General features: G+C 41.1%; 2 protein-coding genes across 2 annotated transcripts in view; both read left to right on the top strand.

Annotated features, from left to right (window-relative positions):
- notch2 (notch receptor 2) overlaps positions 1-11097 on the top strand; it is a 46767-nt gene extending 35670 nt beyond the window's left edge. The window contains 16 exon segments of the mRNA XM_034882586.1: positions 274-427; positions 718-902; positions 1067-1199; positions 1317-1568; positions 2164-2276; positions 3359-3888; positions 4007-4351; positions 4490-4632; positions 4756-4960; positions 5251-5338; positions 5507-5660; positions 5744-6063; positions 6270-6417; positions 7213-7310; positions 7540-8847; positions 8849-11097. Of these exon segments, the coding sequence (XP_034738477.1) occupies positions 274-427; positions 718-902; positions 1067-1199; positions 1317-1568; positions 2164-2276; positions 3359-3888; positions 4007-4351; positions 4490-4632; positions 4756-4960; positions 5251-5338; positions 5507-5660; positions 5744-6063; positions 6270-6417; positions 7213-7310; positions 7540-8847; positions 8849-9022 (4350 nt within the window). The 3' untranslated portion in view covers positions 9023-11097.
- Positions 11098-13999: 2902 nt separating this feature from the next.
- On the top strand, positions 14000-23099 carry slc35a3a (solute carrier family 35 member A3a). Its single transcript, XM_034882587.1, has 8 exons — positions 14000-14487; positions 14630-14839; positions 15493-15647; positions 15807-15929; positions 20620-20794; positions 22290-22408; positions 22561-22694; positions 22802-23099. The coding sequence occupies exons 2-8, from the start codon at positions 14650-14652 to the stop codon at positions 22890-22892; spliced, it is 987 nt and encodes a 328-aa protein (XP_034738478.1). The 5' UTR covers positions 14000-14487; positions 14630-14649; the 3' UTR covers positions 22893-23099.
- Positions 23100-24655: the final 1556 nt, after the last annotated feature.

Genomic DNA, 24655 nt, shown 5'->3' with positions numbered 1-24655 from the left:
ACCTAGGGTTTAAGCATATAGAGCTACACAGATAGTAAAACTGTGTAATTATTTGGTCTACATTAATAAAGTTGGCACAAATAGAATAAGTGGTCCACACACGCAAAACTGAAGAAGGCTTGACAATTTCAAAGTTGAGTTGGGTTGGATGCACCCAACTTAAAGTATCAAACTCAAGAAGATGGCGGTCTTTCTTCTTCTTCTTCTGTCCTTCTCTCTGTAACATTTATAGTCAAAAGTGTAACTTTTTTTTTCATTTTCTTTTGTACGCAGAACTTTGTGAACCTCTGCAGCCAGGTGCACTGTCACAACAGTGGCTCCTGCTCTCAGACATCGACCTCCTGGACCTGTCACTGTCAAATGGGATGGACGGGACTTTACTGTGACGTCCCCAACATGTCCTGTCGGGACTTTGCTGCCAGGGAGGGTGAGGAACTATTTCCAACTAACAACACAATATATATAATTAGAATAAGGGCAGATGTCCTCCCCACAATAGAGCAATGGTGAATTTCTCTTAGAGACAGTCATTGCAAGAGAAAAGTTGCATTGTAGCTGAACAAACTTACAATTGAAATGTGTTCACTGCAGCTGGACCAAGAGACTTTTGTTTTCCTGCCCACAGTTTTATCAGACCATACCTTTCAAAATAAACAATAATTGCACATCTTCATATTGTTTTTCACTATATGATCCTTCTTTACTAAATTACTCTAGGTGTGGATGTGGAAAATGTGTGTAAGAACGCCGGTCGGTGTGTAAATGTGGGCAATTCCCACCGGTGTGAGTGCCAGCCAGGATATACGGGCAGCTACTGTGAAGAGATGGTCGATGAGTGCCAGTCAAACCCTTGTCGCAACGGGGCTACATGCAAGGACTATCAGGGCACATACGAGTGTATAGTAAGTATATTCTCAGCTCTACATGTTTGTTGCTGGTGCATGTGTGCACGATTTGTATGTTTTTAAAGCTTTTATGTTACAAGTTAGATGTTTATATCAAACTAGCAGCAATTTCCCAACAGCACACAATGAGCTAACCTCTGTGTCTTGTTTCATTGCTCCAGTGTAAAGCAGGCTACCAGGGGGTGAACTGTGAGTATGATGTTGATGAATGCCATTCCAGGCCGTGTCTCCACGGAGGAACTTGTATCAACCTCATTAACCGCTTCACCTGCGCCTGCCCACCCGGAACACATGGTTAGTCTGCATATTGCATACGTATACAGACAGCACGATTAAAACGGCCCATTTAAGCATTCATTTTAGCTTTACTTGATTTGAAACAGTGATATCTGTCTGTTCACTGCTCTGTAGGGCTCCAGTGCGAGGTGAACGTGGATGACTGCGCCCCCAAGCTTGGCTCCTCTGAACCTCGCTGTCTGAATGGAGGACAGTGTATTGACGGTGTGGGCCGTTACACATGCTCCTGCCCTCCAGGCTTCGTTGGAGAACACTGTGAGGGGGATCTCAATGAATGCCGGTCTGGCCCCTGCCAAGCCCCCGGCAGCCTGGACTGTGTGCAGCAGGTCAACGATTACCAGTGTCGCTGTCGCCTGGGATACACGGGTATGTTTGTATTAGCCGCTCAAAAGGTACATCATAACAGCACCATACTGAATAGTATAGAAACTAGTTACCTGCAGGATCTTTGCTAGAATAAGCTAATGCCGGGGCAGTCAGACTGAGTTACATCAAACGCATGAGAAGGGTATGTATGGACTTGTCTAACTCTGGGGGATACGGTAAATAAGCTAAAGTCCCAATAAGTCAGCGTGTGCACGTATGTTACAAAGTAAATTATTTTCTTTAACTTTAAACAAAAAATTGTGCAGTTTTGAATGTTTTTTTATTTTGTATTAATGTCCATAAAGTTCAGCAAACGTGAATTAAAAAACAGATGATTTGTATGTTCATAGAACCCGGTGTGAAAATGTTTCTATCTATTTATTAATCACTAAAGTAGTTGGTCGGCACCAAGACCGGAGTTCTTATTTTGTTCTCTTGATCCTCTCGTGTTGTGAGAATGACAAATAAAGTATATATCTATCTTTCTATCTGTCTATCTATCTTTGGTCTTTTTATATGTTAGAAAACTAACAAGGCATTCATGTTTTTGTCTTAAGGGTTTCAATAATGTGAATGTTTTGGTATTCATTTCCAGGTCGTCATTGTGAGTCCATGGTGGATCTGTGTGTGTCTAAGCCGTGCCACAACGGTGCTGTCTGCTCTATGAACATGAGTTCAGTACATGGCTACACCTGCTCCTGTGTTCCTGTAAGTTTCTCAAATGTCACTCCTTTTTCTGGCATCATAAGAAACAGAAACATGGTGTCAATGGATTTTACTCATTTATGTTTGCTTCCTGTATAACACTTTTTCTATTCATTTCTCAGTGCAAACAGGTTCTGTGCTCTCATTCCTCTTAATCATGTCAAGCTATACGTTCGTGTTTTTACATCAAAGTCTTTATTGACAGTGCTGGGCTCGTCTATCTTTCACATAACTATTGGCATGCATATGCATATTTTGGGGGGGTTCTGTCTTGATCTGTGCTCATAAGCCACAAAGTTAAGTGTGAACTGGATGCAAATTAGTGTGAAAATTATTGGCAGCTGGCACGTTGTACAAGAATTCAAAACACTTGCGTTGACAGGGCTGTCAGATATTGTGTTCCAATTTATTAACACAACAAACCCCAATCCATACCAGTAATGTTCCTCCATTTTCTTGACATATTCTTATGTTTGCTATTTGCTACCGCACATCCCTCCAGACTTGGCTATCGAACTGTGAATGTCAACTTAAGTTAATAAGGAACATAGCTTATGTTAAATGTGTAATTAACATTTTTTATATTTAAAATGTTAACAATCACCAAAATTCAATCAAATCTTCAACAGAACACAGCATTTTAGTGTATAAAATGGTGTTGCATGGTGCATTTGTGATGCTTAATTATCACCTTAGTCCTAAGAGGATATTGGATCTATTTCATTAATCTGTCATTGATTGTATGTAGATATACTCAGAGAAGGGTGGCTGACATGACTACCTCAGTGTTTCCTTTCTTTTGCTCTCAGATTAGAATACCAATCTCTTCAAACTAAATGCTTGTTTTTCTCTGCATTAACATCTTGCTCCCTCTCTTATTCTCATGCATGCTTCAGAGGGCCACACCATGGCTCAGGTATAGTAGCAGCAGATTTGTAAAACCTAGATGTATATTAGTTATAATAGATTTCTTCACTAAACGTCAGCTGCCAAGTTTTATTGTCCCTTTACAAATGTGTAGCCAAGTCTAACTTTTAAAATAACCATATTACTATCACATTTCAACAACATGTTATGTTTTATAGGGCTTTACTGGGTTCAACTGTGGCGAAATAGAACACTACAATTGTAGGAAGCTACGTTGCCAGAATGGTGGGCGCTGTGTGGAGTCACCAGGCCACCTGTACTGCCAGTGCCAGCCAGGCTTCAGTGGACCACACTGTGAGAACGAACAGAGGTGTCCATGGCGCTGCCAAAATGGAGGCACCTGCATCAGAGACCCATTCAACCAGTACCAGTACAGCTGCCGCTGCCCCATGTACTTCTCCGGACGAACCTGTGAGAACAAACTACTCACACCACGCACTCCTACCTGCCCCTATGTGCAGTGTGAGAAGAATTCTGGGGATGAAGTGTGTGACGCTCAGTGCAACAACCATGAATGTGAGTGGGATGGAGGAGACTGCTCGCTCAACTGGGAGAAGCCTTGGGTTAACTGCACCGCCAGTGTTCCCTGCTGGGATCTCTTTAAGAATGGACATTGTGACAAGGAGTGTGACAACCCAGGGTGCCTCTTTGACAGCTTTGAGTGCCAGGAGACCCCACCGTCCTGCAAGTATGTGACACCCTTCTCTTTATTTGTGTAATTGCTGTTTCAGTTAGGTATATAAAGTCCAAAGCATTTTGAAGCCAAATCACTAAACAGACACCCTCTTTGGTCTGTGTATTTTCAGATATGACAAGTACTGTGCAGACCACTTTGGGAATGGCATCTGTGACCAGAGCTGCTACACAGAGGCCTGTGGCTGGGACGGCCTGGACTGCTCAGATGACATTCCAGCCAAAGTAGTGGAAGGCACGCTGGTCATTGTGGTCCGGCTGCAGCCTGAGGAGCTGCTTGGAGACTTAAGGGGTTTCTTGCGCTCCCTAGGAGCCCTGCTGCACACCAACGTGCAGGTGAAGCTGGATGAAAATAAGAAACCAATGGTGTATGCTTACTATGGGGTAGTGGAGGAGGACCAGGGACGACATTTACAGAGGAGGAGGAGCAAGCGGGAGCTGGACAGGGAGGTCATTGGGTAAGGATTGTTCATGTTTGGGTTCCTTACATAATTTCTCTTCATTCAAGCAATCGTATAATTCTCAGTAGCAGAAAGGAAACAAATTAACTGTTTGTCATTAACAGTCTTTGTATATTTAAACGTTTGTCTGCGCAGATCTGTGGTGCACCTGGAACTCGATAACCGTGAATGTTCCCAGAGCTCTGTCGACTGTTTCTCCAGCACTAATGAGGCTGCATCATTTATTGCAGCAGCACACATCAAGGCTGAACTGCCTTACCCTCTGGTATCTGTTGACAGTAAGTAGGCCTGTCATTCAACAGTTAATGGAATTTACCCTGTTTAAATTTAGTTTGTTTATGCAAAAACCAAAATCAAATGAATACAAAACAACAGGTATTAAGATTTTTTTTTTTTTTCAGGTGACCCTACAGTTCCCCCTCCTCCACCGTTGCTCCTTATCCTGGTTGGAGTGGCAGTGGTTATTATTCTGCTTATCCTGGTGCTTGGGATGCTAGCAGCCAAGAGGAAGCACAAACATGGCATCCTGTGGCTGCCTGATGGCTTCATGGCCACTAAGAATGATAAAAGGAGAGAGCCTGTCGGACAGGATGACTTTGACATGAAGTGAGTGGATATACAGAACAAACAGCTTGTGTTAGAGATAATTTAAAACAAGATAAATGAAAACAACTACTGGGTGAGAATTCATACCAGAGTGAAAAGGGAAATCTAAGGTTTCTCAGTTGATCTCAGGGACGTGAGCAATACGAAGTATCAGTATATTATATATATAGTATATATTTCATGTATATTGTATGTATGTATATTTTGTGTGCTGCTGAAACACTGTAATTTCCCATTTTTTTGGGATCAATAAATATCAATCTATCTATCTGTCTATCTTATCATATCAGGAATTTCAAGACCCATGATGGAGCCATGATTGATGGAGGTCAGAGTCAGAGATGGCTGGATGACGAGGTCCCATCCAAGAAACCAAGAGTAAGTGAATTGTAAAAGAAAACGGAATGGTGGAAGTGAAGCTAATGGATTGGACTAGTTTTAAAGTAAATTGGGTAAGGGATGTTTGGAACTTTTTTTTAGGTTGTCGTAATTGTTGTTTCAAGCTGCTTTTTTTTTTATTATTTTTTTTTTTTTTTTTTTTTATAGACTGAAGACAAACCCTTGCTGCCCATCCCTATGGATGGAGGTGTTGACCGGAGAGAGTGGACCCTGCAGCACCGTAAGGCTGCTGACATCTCGCTGACTCCCCCACAGGCCGACCTGGATGCTGACTGTCTGGATGTAAACGTCAAGGGACCTGGTGAGAAATATGTATTTTCAAACTTCCCGATCTGATAACTTTTTTTTAAGAACTTCTATAATAATGACTGTATTTTCTCTCAGATGGCTTTACCCCACTGATGTTAGCATCGCTGCGTAATGGTGGAGGGCCGGACTGCAGCCTGCACGGAGAAGAGGAGGAAGAGAGTGGAGGAGATGAACCAGGACCAAGTGTCATTTCAGACCTTATCGCTCAGGGTGCTTCTTTAATGGCTCAGACTGATCGTACCGGGGAAACGGCGCTCCACCTGGCTGCCCGCTACGCCAGGGCTGATGCTGCTAAGAGACTGCTGGACGCTGGAGCTGATCCCAACGCTCATGACAACATGGGCAGAACTCCGCTGCACGCTGCCGTGGCAGCCGATGCCCAGGGAGTCTTCCAGGTGAGACATTTGTTTGATCATAATTGGTTAAAAAATTGAGGTGAGTTTAAAATAGGTCAGCCAAAACAAATCTACCGTTGTAGTTATTAATGTAACTGTAATCGTAAACAAAGGTAATTCCTATGAACAGGTAATTGTGAAATCTGCATCCCTATTATCTGTCATGTTTTTTTCTTCATATCTCATGTATCTTTGTCTTCTCTCAGATTCTGATCCGTAATCGTGCAACAGAATTGGATGCCCGAATGAATGACGGCACCACTCCACTGGTCCTAGCAGCCAGGCTAGCTGTGGAGGGCATGGTGGAAGAGCTGATCCACTGCCATGCTGACATCAATGCTGTAGACGACCATGGTCAGCCAACTTTTCACATATTTACTATTCCCGTGGAATGTCTCTTTTTTGTACTGTAGGTCTGGTGTGAGCATTTCATGCACGTAGGTATTTGGATTACAATATAGCTCATATTGAAACTGCAGTCTTACCATGAAGAAGCATGCTAGTGGGTAAGCAGGACAAGCTAATTAGATCCATCCATGCAAATTGTGTGTTAAAGGTGTTCTAAGCAATGTCACGCATGTTTTAGGCTACAACAGTTTTTGTCACATGCAGAAAACATCTCCTCACTATTCACTAGCAGCCTGTCACCAGATCACGCTGTAAAAAACCACGGTCTCTATAGACAGCCCCGGGTCTACAAACGGCAACCAAAACAAACTGTGCCCACCTGCACCACTAACCATACACAAACAGTGTTCCAGCCAATAACCAACAGGAAGGATTTAGGAGTGGGGGTTGGGGAAGTTAGTGCGCGGAAGCACAGAAGGAAGGGGACGGGATGAGGAGGGAGGGGCGAGCTGGTCTTGTTTTGTTTGAAAATACTCCAAAACGTCAAAAAGAAGTAACGTCACCCAACATTGCTTAGAGCCCCTTTAAGGGTAGGAAACCGTGACAACACTGTAATGCTTGATGCAGTCCTTTAAAAATCTAGTACAATAGTAACATTTAAAACTTGAAGAACTTTGATTAGCCACAAAAAATAGTCATGAATAGAATGTGAGGTAACAAAAAAAACTAGATTGAAATGATTTCATTCTGGTTAACCGTGGATGTGCTTCTTTGTCTTTTGTCACCTTCCCAACATTTTAGGCAAATCCGCTCTGCACTGGGCAGCCGCGGTTAATAATGTGGAGGCCACTCTTGTGCTTTTAAAGAATGGAGCCAACCGAGACATGCAAGACAATAAGGTTTGTTGTTGTGTTTTAATTTCCGCTATTTCTATCTATTGCTCTTTCGTTTCTGTGCTGATGAACAAATGTATAACGTTTTATTCAATCTAAATAAAATGAATTCATCAGACTTTTGTTCAGAGATTTATTTAATTTTATTAATTTTATTGCACAGGTTAAATTGAGAATCCACTCAAAACAGATCTTTTTGTGTATTAAAACTGGCTGCTTGCTGTGTTTCCTTCAGGAGGAGACCCCCCTGTTTCTTGCAGCCAGAGAAGGCAGCTTTGAGGCAGCTCAGGTTCTCCTTGACCACTACTCCAACCGTGACATCACCGATCACCTGGATCGGCTGCCCCGCGATACCGCTCAAGAACGCATGCATCATGACATAGTGCGTCTGCTGGACCAGTATAATTTGGTTCACAGTCCACACAATGGGCCTAACCACATGGGCGGAGGAGGAAACTCCTCCATTATGTGTGGGGCCAACGGAGGAGGCTACATCGGCATGCGCCCCGGGCCGCAGGGCAAGAAGAGTAGGAGGGGTGGAGGTGGCGCGAAGGTGGGAGGTGTTGGCGGTGGAGCTAAGGAGATAAAAGACATGAAGGCAAAGAGAAGAAAGAAGCCCGCTGGAGGAGAGGGGCCGGGTGTGAGTGCTGGAGTGGGAGGAGGAAGTGGAGGAGGTACAGGCGGAGGGAACGCAAATGGCGTCAAGGCAGCAGGAGGACTTCCAGAGAGCTCTGTCACCATGTCACCAGTTGACTCCCTGGAATCACCACACTCGTACACAGGCGACGTGTCCAGCGCTGCCTCCACCACAGCAAACTCCCCTCCCCTCCTGAGCAGCCCCACCTCCCGACCAATGCTGCCCCCCGTCAGCCACATGCTGGGACAGCAGCAGAGCTGGGTGGGCATGACCAAGCACGGCTACAGCGGCCACATGTTGGGCCTCGTGTCGCACCAGATGGGGGGTTCTCATCCCGGCATGGGCCAACACCACAACCAAGGCCCGATGCTGACTCCCATGAATGTAACCATGAGCAGAGAGCAGCTGCCGCCCATCGTCACGTTTCAGATGATGCCCCCTGGAAGAGGCCAGGCCATGCTGAAGCAACCTCAGCCAGGGCAGGTACAGGTCACGCAGTCCCAGGGGCAGAACCAGAATCAGGGTCACTCTCAGCAGGGGCCAGGCCACCTCCGATGCTCCCAGGGTATGATGTATAAGGTGCCTGAGCAGATGAGCATGGCGCACGGGCTTTCCCACGCCCTGCAGCACCCCCACAGCCACGGGGGGATTGAGGGCCAGTCTCGACCGCTTCCCTCCTATCCACCCATGCAGAGCCCTGTGGATAAGTACCCCACTCCCCCCTCCCAGCACAGTTACACCACCACTAGCTCAGAGGGCACCACCCCCGGCCACTCTGCCCACCCACCCAGCGAGCACCCATATCTCACCCCTTCACCCGAGTCCCCAGACCCTTGGTCGTCCTCTTCGCCACACTCCAACTCTGACTGGTCGGACGTCACCACCAGTCCCACCCCACGGGGGAACCCCCACCACGCACTGCCGTCTTCACATCACACACACATTCCAGAGCAGGTGCAGCTGCAGTCGCAACAGGTGCAGCAGGCCTCTCAACAGCCCCAGCACGGCAACATGCAGGTTTTTGCGTAGGCCGGCTCGAGGAAAGCATAAACAGACTGACTTTGGAGTTCTGTGTTGTTGAATAACAACACATAGTAACTCATACAGTGCTTTTCTCACGTCTTGTTAATTCTTTCTTTGTTCTTCATTATAATAATCAGTCACCTCCCCTTTCATGCTTTTTTCTCCTCTTTGCACTTAAGATGCTTAAGATGTTTGTACAGTTTCTAAAACGTCATTGTGTAGTATCAGCTAGATATCAAAAGTTCTCATTACCAAAAAACAAGCAGTTTTCATGTCGTTCTGCCATCCCAGCCGAGCATCCTCTGCTCTCTGTTGGCAAAGTCAGGACTTTTTTCTTTTCGGCCTTCGGCACCCAAACACAAACTGTTAATTGAGGGATCAATGAGGAAGTGCCGACCAGATGGCGGCCGGCTGGTTTTGTATCAGAACAACAGACTGTTGAGAGGGACTCTATGACACGACGAAAGACATTCTGCATCGATATTGTCTGTTCTGTAGGACATTGTCATTTCGCTCTGCTCTATGCTATCCTTAGCTGTTGTTTAATGTGATAAGCCTCCCAATACTAACTTGTCGTTGCAACCATTCACTCTACTTTTTAAATACGATGGATTACATTCAGTTGATGGTTTAATTCAGCAAAACTACCTAGTTGTTGCCTTGTTGTTTTTTTATTCATGCTTTGTTCTGTTTTTTATGTGCTAAAGGGGGATTTTTATAAAATGCTGTTGCGTGACTAGAAAGACAACATTGTGTGAATTACAGATTATGTATAAATGCACACAGACGCATCTTGTTACTAAATGGCTCTACACTTGTGCTAACAACTTAAATATGTATTTACTGCATTGATTACAGTTATTAGATATTAGTGGTTTTTCATTAATCAAACCCACAGAAGTTTCAATAAATGCAGTTTTTCTTTGCATGCTGGAGGTGCAGTGAGAAGAGTGTATGTATTGAAGGCAGTTACTCTTACCGAAATACAAAAGTTTGGTTTGAATGAAAACCAAATCCGAGTTAATGGGGATGTAGTTACATCACGTTTTGCCACAGATGGTGCCACTATATGTCGTGAATTGTTGAGGGATTAATTAAGCTTTACAAACTTTATGCAAAAACATCCATTAGTTTTAGAATGTTGTTTGATGAAATGGACGATTTACAGCACATTCTGCTTGTTATTACTGAGCTCAATTTGGCAAAGACATGTTGACATTTTAAAATGGCTGTTTCTGTTTTTATATGAATTCTGTTCGCACTTCTTGAATGATCCTGAATGTTACAGAGGCGCATGTTTAGACCTTTAAACTGCCTCCTTGCTAAATGTTTTCTCTTCCAAAATCATTTAACCAGTTTTGCCTTTTGCTTAACTACAATCAGTTTATCTCTGCACCTTTTTAATTGTAATGATTCATAAACCAAGTCTGGAGGTGAGTACGGTATGATAAAGTATTTTGTCTTCCTTCTTAAATATGTTGTTGAACGTAGCTTTGTGTGACTGCTCTGTAAACACAGACAATCATTCACTGTATTTGTTACTGTTATTTTTGAAACTTCAAAAAAAGAACATCAGTGTCTCTAAGACCAAATAAATTTTTTCTACCAAAAATGTACATCATGTCCAAATTTATATCAGTTGTTGTCTTTGATTTGGTTAATGTTGTGATCTATAAAAGAATGAGGTTAGACACACAGCACACACATTCAATACCAAGAAATGTTTTTGTTTACAGTATTTGTGTGAGCAAACCCAATTATTCACCAATACTCCCAGTACCTGCCACTTCAGGGTCTTTTTCTATGTACCTGTGATGTCTTTGCAGTTTCAAAAAACGCATGTACTGCTCATTGAGGTACCGTGTCAGTCAGCATTTTTATTAAGAATTGAGCATGTCAGTTCCCATTAATATGCCCGACCATGTGTCTATTTCTGTATATATTTTTTTTTGTATTGTACTTTCCTTTGTTAACCAAATAGCCTATAAAATACATGCCATATGAAGTAGTGTTTGCCATGTTTGTATAAGGTAGAAGAACTAAAAACTGATGAAAAAATAAGTTGTCTGTTGTCAAAATACTAAACGATCAACCAAATCTGTTTACTGAAATAAAGCCCAGATCTTCATAGACTTTGCGCTTGTCTTTTTTTTTTTTAACTGTGTATTTGTCCACAAGTCAGAGACAGTGCTGGTTGAAATAGTTTTATAATGGTTTCACAAGGAAAATTAAAATGACACACATGAGTGTTCAATGCAAACAGATGGACAGTTGATGTTTTTAGCCGAGCTGCGCCAATCACATCAGTGTATCTGACGTAGGCGGGGCCAGAGGCGAGCTAAACAGATGACGGCAGTTTAATCGACCAGTTAGCTCCACTGGTAGCTAAGTGTATGGGGCTGTGGATACTTCACCCAGTGTGTTGTTGTGATTAGTCGTAGTGTTAAATAATTGCATGCAGTGAGATTTTAAAATGCACGCTTGGTGCAAAGTAAATGTAACATATTAACAAAGTTAAAAATTCAATATGTTTTGGTTAGTGGTTCAGCCTTGCCCTCTCAGCACTGTTAATATCATGGACAATGTTCTACAGTACTGTGTTAAGGTTATTAAGAATACTAATTTATAAAAGTAAAAATACATTAGTACAGAAACAAGAAACATGTCTTGGCAAAACATTTAAGAAAGAGATCTGGTTAAACAAGCAGCAAGCATATCTACTTTCAAATCGGACTGACATACATAGTGTAAACTTAGAAATTGTGTAACTAACTTAAACGGGAAGAAGAAGAAATTGTACTATAACAACAAAATTACAGAAATAAAACATGATAGTAAACAATTACGGAACACTTTGAATAATTGCTAAAGAGGAAATAAATCAACTCCAGCTTATTTAGAAAATGAAGGTAATTTTCTTACTAAACCAAGTGATATAGCAAATTGTCTCGATTATTTCATAAATAATAGAAATCTTAAAACTACAACACAGCTACACAAGACAGATTTGTTAAAAACATTGATAAATAATATGTAAGGTAAAACATGTAGTTTTAAATTTAAGAGCGTCAGTGTTTGGAAAGTTGAATTACCTCTTATGAATTGTAAAAACAAACCACCTGGTGATGAATATAAGTTGCTTAAGCCAATAGATTCAATCATTACTCCTACTATTGCTTATATAATTAGTATGTGTTTTATGGAAAACATATGTCTGCAAACATGGAAGATATGTACAGTTGTGCCAAAGAATAAGAAACTGCCTTTCTCTGGATCAAACAGCAGACCAATAAGCTTATTACCAATTTTTGGAAAGCATTGTTTATGAACAGATTCAGTCTTATTTTTTTAAATTACAATTTAATTACAGTTTTTCAGCATGCCTACAGATGGTTGATAACTGGTTCATGGATATGGAGGAGAGAAAAATAATAGGTGTTGTGATGCTTGATTTTACTGCAGCATATAATATAATTGACCACAACTTACTGTAAAAAAACTGGAATATTATGGTTTTTCCCAAACCGCATTATTATGGATGGAAAATTGTTTGACTGATAGAAGACAATTTGCTTACTTTAATGGACATTTTTCAAAGGTAAGGCTTGTGGAACATGGAGTGCCTCAAGGAAGTTGTCTTGGACCACTCCTCTATATAATCTTAACTAATGATTTACCATCTGTTTTAGATAAAGCGAGCATTTCAATGTTTGCTGATGATTCGACTATATGTTTATCAGAAAGTGATATCGGTGATCTAAATACTGAACTACAGAGAGAGCTACAGTCAGTGGTAAACTGGATCAGGAGTAACAAACTGATTCTCTAAAACTACTAGTGTAGTGGTTCAAACTCATTTTTCTTTACGTTCCAAACTGAAACTTGAACTTAGTGTAGAGGAAACTTCTGTAGAGCAAAGGGAAGAGGCTAAACTTTTGGGTGTTGACATGATGATTGACAATAGATTGTGACAAAGACAAACACATTCAGAAACTGGTAACTAAAATGGGCAACGCCTTGTCAGTTACTAAAAGGTGTGCAAACATCTTGACACCTCAGATAGTTAAACAAGTCCTTCAGGCTTTGGTGTTTTCACATCTGGATTACTTCTCAGTGGTGTGGTACAGCACTTCAGTAATTAATGTAAAAAACTACAAATGATTCAGAATAAAGCTGCACTTGTGGCTCTCTCGTGTGGGATATATCAATGTTGATAAAATGCATGGAAGACTCTAATGGTTTAAAGTTAAAAATAGATTTGTGTGTTCGCTAATGTTTGTTTTTTTACATAATGTTTTAACAAACAAAACACATTTTACTTTACATACAAAAGTATCCTTTAGTATTGATACACATCATTATCCAATGAGGCATGCGGTAGGAAGTAGCTTTATTTCAAAGTGAAAATTAAATCAAATCAACGTTCAGTCAGGTGCAGAGCAATGTGTGAATGGAATTCTCCCCCAAACACTATCAGACAAAACTCTCAGTATGGTTTTAAAAAATTACTTTAGACATACTTACTTCAAAGGAATTCAATATTTAATATCAAATTAGTTTGTTACAGGGCTTTTGTCACCTTATTTCTTAAAATGGATTTATCTACTTGGAGTAGTATGTTTTATTTTATTTTTTTATGAATTGCGTCAACTTTAAGATGTAATTAAGATATGTATTTTTCAAATGTTATGTCTGTGTGTAGATTGTAATGTCATAAAGAGCATTGTCAAAGAACAGATTGTAGGACCCCAGGAAGAACAGCTTTTAGCTTATGCTAAAGCTAATGGGGATCCAAATAATACAAACAAACAAAACTACTATACTTGCTACTGGATGTTTAATAAACTGTTTTCATTCAAAATTATTTATTTGGTGTGACTTTGGCCATTCATGTGTAATTTTTCATATTATTAGTGCTTCTGGAATGGAAGTACCTATTGGTCACCAATTCACACTTCATTTTACAGCTTTAAAGAAATGCGAGTACTGCAGTCTTTTGCCAGTCCAGCAGATGGCGCTGGGTCGCATAGGGCGCTTTGACAAAAAGACGAGGAAGAAACGTGTACACGGAAGTCATTCAAGGTTTTAGGATTTCACTTACCATACAGTTTATATGCTTGAGATTTGATTTCATCTGTAGCGTTTTTCGGTATAATTTCCTCTTTCTTCTGGCGGATAGTTAAACCGTAATGACAATGGGACTGTCGGCGTGGACACCCTGAGAAGATAACGTGTAGCTAGTTATCAGCAGACGGTTGATGTCCAGTGTGGGTCAATGGACGCCAAGACCTGAAGGGCTGCTGTTTTGACAGCTGGGTTGAGCCTCCAGTACCTGGTCTTTCTGCCTGACAAAGAGAGCTGCTGAAAACAGACACGACCCGGGGTTTAAATACCAATGAAGAGGTTGTTCTATGTAGAGACAAATATACTTTTGTGAAGTTGCTTTTAAAGCGCAATTGAAGGCAAGGCAGAAAGGTGAGAGCCACTCTCTGTCAGCGGCTTCCTCTCTCCAGTGTTTTCTCTGTGAGTAAAAACCTCTTTTTGTTTCTAAAAGTCTTCTTCTACTCCTCACTGTGGTTCTGTACTCACCTCCCAACAATACTTACATTTCTAACTACTTGGACCGTATCTTTTATATCGTCCTTTTTACCATTTCTCGGTCCAGGTTTACACCGACCATTGGCCATGGCCTCTCCCCGGCTGAAATACCTCTCTCTGGGCGTGCTGGTGTTCCAGACCACGTCGCTGGTGCTCACCATGCGGTACTCCCGCACCCTGCAGGCCGAGGGCCCGCGGTACCTGGCCTCCTCGGCGGTGGTGGTGGCCGAGCTCATGAAGATCATCACCTGTGTGCTGCTTGTCTTCAAGGAGCACAGTGAGTGCACCTGAACGCAACGTCTGTTATCATAATCATTAGTAGAAAATAATGCCACAGTAGCCCTATATTTTAATTTTATTATAAAAATCTATAATAGCGTTTTTATTGATAAATTGTGAGGTCTAATAAAGGTCAAACAGTTGTGAAAAAAGGCCATTACAATTTCCTAGAGCCCATGATGATATCTTTTAATTGATTGTTTGTCTAACTAATAATTTCAGTGAAATCAACATTGCTATAAAGCAGAGAGGAAAAAAACTAGAAAAACTCCACAAACCAGTTTGTGAAGCTGTAACCTTCTTATGATTGTCATTTTTGCTTAGTAAATGATGTAAATTATCAAATATCGAAATTTGTTTGGGATTCTGTCATTACAGAATTTACTATATATAGTGTTAGTGTGGGTCCAGTAGCCACGTTTTGGTAATAAAAAAAATCTTTTCTTTATACTTTGAACATTGAAAATATAATCCAAAGTTGTCTAAACAGAAGCAGCTGCTTAACAACTTTGCCTACCATGGAGTCTAGCAAAATAATGATTTGAATCCAAAACAGTCCAATCAAAGAAATGTAAAAAGAGCTGATAGACTTAAGTATAAAATGAATGAATAACTGTCTAACGGTCTAACATGTTTGTTTTCATTCGTTAGATTACAGCATGCGAGCTCTGAACAGCCTCCTGCGTCAGGAAATTGCCCACAAACCCATAGAAACGCTGAAGTTGGCGATTCCCTCTGGGATCTACACGCTGCAGAACAACCTGCTGTACGTGGCCTTGTCCAACCTGGATGCAGCCACCTACCAGGTACAGCAGAGGGAGGGCGGGGTTTAAACAGACTGTGGGGAATCTGAATGACTCGCAGCGTGACTCACACAGGACCTGCTTTGTCTTTCTGAGCCATTTGGCAATTAGCACATTGATGTTCGTGGATTGTTTATAGTTTACCTACTTTGTCTTCATCAGGTGACGTACCAGCTGAAGATCCTGACCACGGCTCTGTTCTCGGTGTCCATGCTGGGTCGCAGGCTGGGCGTCTACCAGTGGCTCTCATTGCTGATTCTTATGGCTGGAGTGGCTCTCGTGCAGGTCCAGTACAGCTTCTTGTCTGTATACTACTTGTAGAAATGGCAATCGCATTATTTCACCGTCATCTAGAAACATGCCACAGAACATCCTCTTTGTGTAGATGAACAGAGCCTTTTTATTCCACTAATAATCATGTGAAAAGTCCATGTAAATATGTTGGTATTAACTAAGGCTTTTTTGCCCCAGAGTAATGATGCAGCCTTACGATGGTTACTGGTCCTTTTTTTTTTCCAAACTCTGTTTATTTTCCCAATAGAACGAATTGACAATACAATTACATTTGGTCTGTAAAATAGTAGTCTATATGACGATGTTTCATTTCAGAGATTGTTGCCCTGACCCTCATTTTCGGGCCAGACATCTGTCACCTTCCGCTTTCTTTGTGTTGGCATTCTAAACTCTGGTGGATTTATGAGGACTTTTGTTAATAGACTATCTCAGTTGTATTGTTTTTAGACAAATTACATAATTGATGATATCCAAAGCCTCACTGCCCATCCATACCAAGTCACTGGTTTATGAAGTTGTTCGAATCTACACGGTTTTATTATACATTTATGATCTATACACGCACAGTCACGGCCCTAAGCCCAGTTAAACCATTGTCACATACCAGTTTTAGAATAGCCTATTAAAATTGCCCCTCCTGCTATTATGCCCAAAAGGATTGATCTACACACTTTTGATAGCCGCATTCCCCTCAAGGAAATCTGTTTATTATACAGTTATGTAAGTTATGTCATTCAGTATTTATAAAATGGATCACCGGAGGAAAATAGGGGAGGGTCATGTCTTTTTATTTTTTGTTGAGGGGAGGGTAACCCAATGTTTTTTAGTCTAGGTGGGAGGGTCACCCAACTTTTGTATTCATGAAAACAGCAACATTTCAAAGTGGCTTGTTCATTTAAAATTAAACGTTGCAGTTGGTGCTTAGTGGAGCGTGTGAGCGCTGATCGCGGCCACTTCTCATCTCCAATCCTATCTGTATTTGGGAGAAGGGGTGCTGTCCTAAATTAAAAGATTGCCTACTTTACAGCTTTACTATCAAGTTAATAGGCGTGTGTGTTGGCCGCTTTCCATTTCCAAAGTTTTTTTGAATGCAAACATTTTTTGACTAGCCTACTTTTTATGTAAAGGGCGTGCACCCACGGAAGGAAAACATAAATCGGCGCCTATGATAGAGAAAGACTAACAGATCTAATATACATGGTATAATTCGTTTACAAGACTTTGAAAGACAGACAGGTTTCTTTCTGCCCTGTCAGACGCTCTCCCTCTCCTGCCTGACAGATCGAGCTTACACACGCGATCTCTTGTGGAGCTTTATAACTTTGAAAAACCAGAGGTTCCAGTAAATCTTATAATGGATGTGTGTGTTGAGTTATTTAAACAAACGATCAGGGAAATGACAGTAGAGTGTGATGTGTAAGATAAGAAAGCAGAGGTTAAGTCTTGCATGTCATGTTTCTAAGAAAACAGTGGCTATCTGTACATCTTTGTCAAGTCCAAAGCAGAACAGAAGGCATCAATAAATTGTTGGTGAGGGTCATTTTTTTTTCCCCCAATCTCGTTCTGTGGGTTTTCCAGTAACCTTCGACTATGATCTAAATATTTCCCCCCATAAGGAATGTAAAGCGGGGCAAGACCAGTACATGCCTCGAAGGTGCTTAGCAACACCTGTCGCAAGGTAGGTCCACATCTTTATAGATTTTAGAGAGCCTAACCTTCTTGAGGTGGGTGCGGTACAGTTTTGCACTGGATCGATCCATGTTTTGCGCGTATAGTTGAGTTTGTGTAATTTATCAAGGGAAACCTCCCGGAGTTTCTCATAAATCCCCACCCTATCCGTTTCCCAAAGTGCTTTAAAGGAGTGTAAGGAAACTAGACGTAGGGAGTTAATCTCAGCAAAGAGATGACATCTTTCCTTTGAGAAACGCATGGCTTGAGGGACGTGTCAAATGGTGAATCAATGGGTAAACTGACAAATCTCTGCCGGGACTGAAAATAAGATTTAGTAAGCTATGCATCCTCTAAAAGAGCTACAACTTTTCCTTCAATGTATGCAGTCTTTATCCACACATCACGTCCAAGATCCCCACACATTCTCTAGCTCCAGCCTTTCAAATGTGAGGACATGCTGGTCATTGGAAACTGAAAATATTTGGGTTATGCAATATTGGTGGAATAAAGCCAAACATTGGTATCGGAAACAAGGGCTCTAGGTAGTTGCTTTGGATATTTTGTCACCATGTTTAGCCTCTTGTAAATTTTGGACTAGGCACTAGTACAAGTAGGTTTAGTATCTGGCCTAATCTCACCACATTCCTCTACCTCTTGCCCTTAGGTTTTATGCCAGTATAGAATCATATCAAAAGACTTTAGTAAATACATTGCGTTAGTGCTTTTAAAGAGAATGTGGCCAATTCTGTAGGTGTCACTTTGTTTAATTAAGTATTTACTCAGTTGCGTATTGAAAGTGTGTCATTTTTTTCAGTTTTAATTAATTGTGTAATCTTAACTTTTTTCTGGTGGTTAGCTAACGAAAAGAATCTCAGTGGGAGACATGTGGATTTATAAAAAGGTTAGATAAATAAATAAAACAGAAATAATGAGGCCAGAACTGGAACACTGAATAAATATTGGCCACCAGTGGTTACTAGGGATGTGCTAATGAATGATAAAGTGTCATGAAAAGAAAGACTGTTTTGCTATCACCACCTCCGCCACCTCCTTCGTAAAACAAAGACAATGCCAGTCAGTTAGTATTCCACCGGATGTGATCTTAATGCTGGCTGAGCACAATGGAGCAGGAGGACATGAAGATGCACCTTAAAAAATCGACAGGATCGGACAGGTGGAGACATTTAACTGTGCGGGGGATGTGACAGTGACTTCTGAAAGACACCTCCCAAAGGCTCAAACAAACCGATCATCACACCACACAGCCTGTGATACATCACTACACACACATAACTGACTGCATGCTAAGGAATCATTGGCCGGTTTTGAATGAATGCAGCTTGTTAGTTTCACTGTTCATTTGAAAGGGTTACGCTGTTACTTCTCACACAGCAGGGTTTTTTTGCGCCTGGAGGAGGTAGAGACGTAGTAGGCAAACAGCATCTTTTTCCAAGAATTATTTTTCTTATTGAAATAATCTTGATTAAGGATGACTGACTCGTTTTGATATTTTGTGGTTTCATCCTAAGAAAAAGTGCAGTAGATCCAATACCTTTCTTACTTTGCAGAACCAAATTTCTTTTTTTGTCGTTGTTGTTGCATTACCCATTTTCCTGCTTACAGCGCATAACGCAGGAACTCGCACTTTTACAACTTTGCAAAGCTGTGAAGATGCCTTTATATGAATTTCAGGTACCCAGCATCTGGCTTCAGAGACTATGTGGTTGTTAATCATTACAGAGAGTTCCAGCCTTACTAAGTACATAGTTGTAAATATTTCATTGACACATGGATTTTTCATTCATTGGATACACAATGTTGTATGATAGGAACTGCTTATACTCTTGGACAGAACCACACAGCCGCTGTACATACACTACACACGCTGAGATCAGTTGCATTGTATTTTTAACCAGCAGTTTTTAGATTACATTATGTGCTTACATAATTGCAAAAGGGTTCACCAATGTTTTTCTAGTTAGTTTTTTAAAATAATTTTGGATCAGTAAGTGCCAGAATGTGCCTTTTGAACATTGGATGAATGCTTGCAGATAATGGGCAATGTAGATATTGCATTAAAGTTCAGCCAGCCACCCAGATCAGCTGGTAGTTTTTCTATAATAGAGTGGTATGGAAATATGTAAGTGACCCCAAACTTTTTACCGGTAGCGTAGGGCTGTTTCCTTTTGCAGAACTTTTCTGACATTTACGGAAATATTCTCATTCACATTCTTGCCAAAAACTAAATAAACCCTTGTGTTGTCTTCCATTCGACCATGTACTTGTTATCTGGAAAATGAACACTTTCTTTGTCTCTTTTATCAACACTTTTGTCTCTTTTCAATGTTTTTGGCTCTTTTTTTTTACGTTTAACGCTTCTCTACACTACCATGTATAAACACCACTAACACCAACTTATTACTAGTTTTACATTTACTACATGGTTGTAATTCATGGTCAATAAACCTGATTTATAGGAAATTTTACCTAATTCTTGAGTTAAAAAAAAAATAAGCAGAAATTACGAATTAATTAGACTCTGATAATTACAGAAGGTTAAATGTCAATGTTCAGTCTGTTGTTGTTTTTGTTGTTTTTAAATGCTAATTGTTTTTCTATAAAACAGTCAATGAACGTAGAGATCCTATTATTTGGTACTTGCAAACCGCGATGTGTGGAATCATCCATGTTATTCTTGGGTAATTTAATTTTAAATGTAGGTAGTTAAAAGGAAACCCATTTCTGGTATAGAAATTTTGAAAAATGGGTCAAATTTGACCCGAAGACAACACAAGGGATAAGAAAATTGATACCACTCTCACATGTGTCCTTTAAATGTTAAGCTAGCAGTAGGTTAGCCTACATAATAATTTTCTGCTGAGGACAACCAAAAGTAAATGTCAAAGTAAAATCTTGTAAATTAACCTTTATTTGTCAAACTATGTCCAATGTCAAGATTGGGCTTTTTCGCTCAAGATAGTTTTTAGAAATGTTTCTCTTGTGTTTGCAGTGGCCCTCTGAGTCTGCAGCGGCCCCTGAGCAGGAGGCCCTCTCTGCAGGCTCCCAGTTTGTCGGTGTGGCGGCGGTTCTGGTGGCGTGCTTCTCCAGTGGGTTCGCCGGTGTCTACTTTGAGAAGATCCTAAAGGAGAGCAAGCAGAGCGTCTGGGTCCGCAACATTCAGCTAGGTCAGTATTAAATAATGAGTTGAATTAGTCCAGGCCACTATACCAGCTGTTCTTACACATGACATGTAAGTTCATGACATCTAATCAATGGATGTTGATCAACAGAGATGATGTGAGATGTTTGAAGAAGAAAAAAAAATGCTACCTACATGTTTCTGAAGCGAGCTCTTGTGTGTGCAGTTTCCTTTCTTCCCTGCGCAGAGTGCAAGCTGTGCTTTTTACCTCCGATATATTTCTGTTAAGATGAATGTTCCTGTCTAGTTTATTTTTACCCTGGAGCGTGTGAGGCGTGTGTTAAGTCTCCTGCGATTCTTGGTGTGAGCTTGGAGCTTTTCACCTGCATTATATGTTGGAGCCTAGATCTGCATCAAGAGCAGTAAAGAAAATCCTGTGCATCTCTTTTTTGTTGTTGTTGTTTTTGTTGTTTTTGCCAGTAGCTATAAATTAGTGCTGAAACCATTAGTTGATTAGCCTAGTTTGTATGAACTAATTAAAGTCATTTGACAAGCGATGTATCAGACATTTCTACAGGACGGGACCCATCTCCAGGTCATACACAGAGAAGGGGGAGGAAAGAACGCTATGAAATGCGTGTACATGAGCAGTGATTGACATGAGGTTGGACACCTCCTCTGGCCCTGATTGGTGCATCTGAAAAGGGAGCGGTGGATTTTTGCAAATTGCACTACAGGGAGTAGGTGGTGTCAGAGGAGCTGGATTTTTTATTACCTGCTTCATGTAATTCTACTTGAACATGTAGTTCGACTCAGAATATTTTTTAAGAGACCTGCTTCATGAAGTACTACTTGAACATAGGGTCAGTTTCGGCAAATATGACAGAAAGCTAGTTTCATAAGGCTTATCTGCTGCACCTTTTAATGGAAAATGAAAAAAAAAACTTGTTACAGCCTCATTAGGAATGTGAGGGAGAAAAGCAGCATAGTTGGATTACATGCTGTGCCAAGATATTAAAGGAGTAGTTCGATATTTTTGGGAATTATGCTTTATGAAATTTGCTTTCTTGCCGAGAGTTAGATGAGAAGATTGATTCCTATTTTATTTTTGACCACTAGATCTGAAGCTAGAGCCAGGAGAGGGTTAACGCTAGCTTAGCTTCCTCACATAAAAACTGAAAACGGGGAAACCGCTAGCCTGCCTCTGTTCTTAGGAAATAAAAACCTACTTCGAGTCCTTTTTAAAGCTCACTAATTAACAATTTATGTATTGTTTGTTGAATCTGTACAAAACCGAGGTGTAAATTGACAACTTGTGGTTTTGCGTCTATGTGCCAGACCTTTTCTATTTGTGGTGCAACGACTGAACCATTTACTAAAACACGCTAAACCAAAATGCACCTTGCATTCTGTCTGAACACACAGTTGTCTTGGTACCATCTGAATGTTTCTTTTTAACTGAATTGTTATGGTTTTATCAGACTTCGGGATGAAACCTGTGGACAGATCGTGTGTGTGTGTGTGTGTGTGTGTGTTTGCAGGGATGTTTGGCCTGGTGTTTGGCCTCTTTGGGATGCTGAGCTACGATGGAGAGAGGGTGAGGGAGTCAGGAATGTTCCAGGGGTACAACACCGTCACCTGGATTGTCGTAGCACTGCAGGTAACGCTCACTCCATTGACAGTGATTCAATATGTATATAATATGACCAAGCCTCTGATGGTATCGGACTCATTTCATGGATCAGACTCCCTGCCGGCCCGTTCAGGTCATGCCTTTGTCCATCTGTGTCCGTGTGTTTGTTGTTTCTCCAGGCGCTGGGTGGTCTGGTCATAGCAGCGGTCATCAAGTATGCAGACAACATTCTCAAGGGCTTTGCTACATCGCTCTCAATCATCCTGTCAACTCTTATATCGTACTTCTGGCTGCAGGACTTCGACCCCACTAGGTAGAGGAAGCAGCCACTGTCTCTCGCCTGTATATTTTCTTGTGTCTTACTTTTCTTTCTCATAATCCCAATTTCTCGAGCTGACTGCTGTCTGCTGTCGTCCACAGTGTGTTCTTCATGGGGGCTGTTTTGGTCATCGCAGCCACTTTCCTCTACGGCTACGAAGGCAAGCCGCCCCCCAACCCCAGCAGGGCGTAGGACACCCACGGCTGACACTACAACAGCTGTAGGAGGTCCTGTTAAAGCGTCAAGACATGGAGTTAAAAGGAGGACAGAATGCTGAAAAAAAAAAAAAAAAAAAAGAGGGGCAAAGATTTTTATCATATATTGTGATGCCAATAAAGGAAGTGACAGAGCAGAGATGGAGGAGAGGAGTTAAGCAGGTTGGGAACACATGACAAGAAGGTTAAAAACAAAAGGCAAGCACAGACACTGTAATGGGTCTCACACACCAAAAGTGCCTCAGCTGAAGAAGGGCAACCAATGAGAAAAGAAAACTTTCAAAACGGGATTGTATGTTTTCCTTTGTTCCAGTAAGTATCACTATAGAGATAATCCTGGCTGCCACACCTCCGCATCTGAAGCGATAGTCTTGGCAGGACCGACTGTTTGTGTTCTTAAGAAGCCTGTTTGACTGCCAGTTACCGTAACTAAGTCACGCCTACACAATAAAGGCTTATAGAGGCAAACAGGCAGAAGTTTCTAAATCTTCTTCAAAACCACTTTTTTTGTTTTGAAACAACTTAAGCTCAAATTGTTGACTTGCTCACTTTAGAGTTGCGGTATTAAAGGCTCCGGCCGTTTTTCTGTGCCATTTTCCCCCAGAAATGAGCCTTTTTCTAGCCATTGTTTTACTCCAAAGATCTTTACAATACCGCAAGCTCTCACAGTTAAATGGTTTAGGATGCCTGAACGGCATAACCCGGCATAACACGCAATGCACCAAGAGCCTTTAGACTACGGTAGTTGCAGTGACCATAACTAGTATTGTTTCCAAAATGGTTCCAGTGTTACGTTTTGTTCACCTATTTTTGGAGACCGTTTTTGTTGCCAGGCAACATATAGTCGTTGGGATGTCTTTGATAACCAGTGACAGAATTACTGTATGACTGGTGTCTGGTGGAGTTTAATGTGTTTTTACAGTAATCCGGGTGTATGATTAAATGCTACAGGAATAAACTAATTGAACACTTGAGCCACGCTGTTCTCGGCTGTAACTATGTCAATGATAAGAAGAAATAGATTCCTGATGCGACAATTTGATTATGTGGGGAAGATAATTTTGCACAGCTTTGAATTATGTTAACCTATAAATCTAATTGAATTATCTGTTTAACGTATATATTAATGGGTTAGGCTTTTACATGACTTTTCAAAGCCACTGAATATAAACATCCAGCTCCTTACGTCCCGGTATACGTTCCTTGTGCTGGTCTAACAATACACGCAGTTGATTTTGTGGTAAAGTGATCAAAAATGGCTGAATGTGGCCCAGCTAACTCTGAATGTACTGAATTATACTGATCACATCAGACATGCGTGAGGCATTATTTACAGTGGTTCTCAACCTTTTCCAGTCGTGACCCCCTAAATTAATGAGGTAAGTGTTGCAAACTGGTATCTACACGCCTCACCCTGCTGATTTAGAGTTTTTTTTTTTCTTTTTTTGTGAATGCTCTGATTGATACATGTAAACAAATAAATAATCCAGCTAGCCCCTGGCCTTGTACAGTGTCATCAAGGCTTCATGGATTTTTGATGCATTTGTGTGTGTGTCCCCCGACCTGCCTTTGGACCCATTTCTGTGTTTCAAGAACTCGTGTTTTACAGCTCTGAATATAACACATTAAATGTGCCAAACTCACACAGTAATGTAAAAAACATTCCCCATTCTAGAATATGCTTTTTCATTTTTTGTTCCTCCCCAACAATCTGACAACCCCAAGAAATTATCTTAACCC

Source organism: Etheostoma cragini, chromosome 9 (assembly GCF_013103735.1).
Source record: "Etheostoma cragini isolate CJK2018 chromosome 9, CSU_Ecrag_1.0, whole genome shotgun sequence".
Taxonomy (NCBI): domain Eukaryota; kingdom Metazoa; phylum Chordata; class Actinopteri; order Perciformes; family Percidae; genus Etheostoma; species Etheostoma cragini.
The sequence above is the reverse complement of the archived record's forward strand: the minus strand, read 5'-3'. Positions and strand labels throughout refer to the sequence as shown.